This window comes from Acanthisitta chloris, unplaced genomic scaffold (assembly GCF_000695815.1).
Source record: "Acanthisitta chloris isolate BGI_N310 unplaced genomic scaffold, ASM69581v1 scaffold4162, whole genome shotgun sequence".
NCBI classification, from domain to species: domain Eukaryota; kingdom Metazoa; phylum Chordata; class Aves; order Passeriformes; family Acanthisittidae; genus Acanthisitta; species Acanthisitta chloris.
In genome coordinates this window covers 1-2,546 of record NW_008658699.1, presented here as the reverse complement: position 1 = coordinate 2,546, position 2,546 = coordinate 1, and the positions used below count along the sequence as shown (strand labels likewise).

General features: G+C 54.0%; 1 protein-coding gene across 1 annotated transcript in view; it reads left to right on the top strand.

Moving 5' to 3' along the window:
- The window catches only part of LOC103812181 (ephrin type-A receptor 8-like), a 45,737-nt gene extending 43,433 nt beyond the window's left edge, over window positions 1–2,304 (top strand). Inside the window, exons 6-8 of the mRNA XM_009085190.1 lie at window positions 823–947; window positions 1,067–1,229; window positions 2,204–2,304. Coding sequence (XP_009083438.1) covers window positions 823–947; window positions 1,067–1,229; window positions 2,204–2,304 — 389 coding nt within the window. The remainder of the gene's footprint in view (window positions 1–822; window positions 948–1,066; window positions 1,230–2,203) is intronic.
- Window positions 2,305–2,546: the final 242 nt, after the last annotated feature.

The following is a 2,546-nucleotide window of genomic DNA, read 5'->3' as shown; positions in this document are numbered from 1 at the left end:
CCCCAGCCACATCCATGGCAGCTCTGTCTTCCCCAGAACCACCACATCCCAGTGTTCACCTGGCAGTTAGGGACCACAAGCAGTGTATAAACTTTTCCTATGAGTTAGACCCAATTGATCACCAGGCCAGCACAGCACCCTCTGATTATCTGGGTCCTTCCAGGGGGGATTATCCCAATGGGAAAAGAGGCTGGTGAGTTGGTTTCTCCAGCTGGTACAGCTCCAGTTCAGGCATGGCAGGTACAAGGACTGATTCACAGGCTCCCAGCTCAGACCTGGAAGGGGGCAAGTGTCCCAGAGCAGGAGAGCACCCCAAGGGCACCTTTAGGCTGATGCTCAGACCCTGATCACCCCTCTGGGAATTCATCATCTCCCTTTTCCCTCTTCCCCTCCTCCTTTCTCCTTCTCCAAATGGGACAAGAGGGATCAGCATCATCTCCCTTTTCCCTCTTCCCCTACTCCTTTCTCCTTCCCCAGATGGGACAAGAGGGATCAGGGTCCTGCTAGGGATCTCCATGACCTCCAGCCTGCAGCCCCTTCTCCTTTCTGACTGCAGATCAAAGCCTCAGTGTCCCCTCCTGCCTGTGCTGGGACAGTTCCCTCCTCTCTCATCTCCTTAGAGCTGCTCAGTTACTCCATGGGAAAGAGATTGAGGCAACTGAAGCAAGGAAAAACCTGTTTGCCATCCCTGTCATAGCACTTGTCTCCATATGGCTTTAATTAAACCAGAAACCTGGTTTAAACCAGGTTTAAATCCAGTTCCACCTTCTCCTGCTGCTCCCTCCACACAGGACACCTAACACCCTGTGTCTGCATCCCCAGCCCCGTCACAGGTGGTGGTGGTGCACCAGGAGAGCACAGGCCAGAACAGTGTCACCTTGCTGTGGCAGGAGCCAGACCAGCCCAATGGCATCATCCTGGAGTACGAGATCAAGTACTACGAGAAGGTAACACTGTGCTTGACCAGTCCCTGCCATCAGCCAGCCTGGCACAAAGGGCTTCTTTGCAAGACTTTGTGGTCTTCTGTGCTGCTGCAGTGAGGGGTTTGGTGTTGGTTTATCCCCAGGACAAAGAAATGCAGAGCTATTCGACTCTGAAATCCAAGGGCACCACTGCCACCATCTCTGGGCTCAAACCTGCAACCCGCTACATCTTCCAGGTTCGGGCTCGCACCTCTGCTGGCTGTGGGAGGTTCAGCCAGACTGTGGAGGTGGAGACAGGGAAGCCAGGTGAGTGTGTGCAGCTCTGGGATGTGGGAAGTGTGGAGCAGGGAGCATGGGGGACGCTGATGCCCTTCTCCATGGCCATTGTTCCTGTGCCATGCAGGGATGGAGCAGACTGTGGAGGTGGAGACAGGGAAGCCAGGTGAGTGTGTGCAGCTCTGGGATGTGGGAAGTGTGGAGCAGGGAGCATGGGGGACGCTGATGCCCTTCTCCATGGCCATTGTTCCTGTGACATGCAGGGATGGAGCCTGGAGGCACATCTCCTGGGGTTCCAGCCTGCAGGGATTGCTTGAGGTTGCTCTCCTGAAGGCACATCTCCTGGGGTTCCAGCCTGCAGGGATTGCTTGAGGGTGCCCTCCTGGAGGTGGAGCCTGAAGGCACATCTCCTGGGGTTCCAGCCTGCAGGGATTGCTTGAGGTTGCCCCCTTGAGATGTTTAGGACAATGGGAACAGCCTCAAGTTGCACAGGGAGAGGGTTAGTTTGGATATTAGGAATAATTCCTTCACTGAAAGGACACAGGCACAGGCTGCGCAGGGCAGTGGTGGAGTGACCAGCCCTGGAAATGTTCAAAACCCACATAGATGTGGTGCTGAGGGACATGGGTTTGTGGTGGCCCTGACAGTGCTGGGTCAATTGTTGGACTCAGTGTTCTTAGAGGTTTTTCCAACCTTAATGTATCTGTGAGCTTATAGAGTAGAAAGAAGAGGGAGGAAGGACATAGCAGTCAGGGCAGGGCAGACCTGAGAGGTCTGGAGGCTCCAAACTGCTCTCTTTGCTGGTTTGCTGTATCACTGTGGCTTCCCAGACCTCTGCTTGCTTTCCCCATATCTAAATGGTCCCAGTACACTGAGAGGCCCAAAGCTGGGGATGGATAGGGCTTTATCTTTGAAGACCTTGACCCCATTGGGGTAGGTAAACTTCTGAGCACAGCAGAGCACTCCCCATTGCACTCACCTCCTTCCTTCCCTGCTGCTCCCAGTGTCTCTCCGGTACGACACGATGACGATTGTCTGGATCTGCCTGACACTCATCACTGGCCTCGTTGCCTTGCTGGTGGTCCTCATCTGCAAGAAGAGGTAAGTGTTTTCTGCAGGCCAGAAGGGTTTACTGGAGGTCTCCAAGCAGGTCGGGAGGGGTGGGAGAACCTGGGTGTAACTTTTCACCTCTCAGTTTGTCCAGAGCATCAGGTCAGTGTTAATAAGCAGCTAAGAGACTTCATTTAGGGCTTACTCTGCCTCAACTTTCCCTGAGGCAGAGTGAGTTTCCAGCCCTTCCCCTCATGCCAGTGGGCTGAACAGCAAGAAATCACTATATATATATAT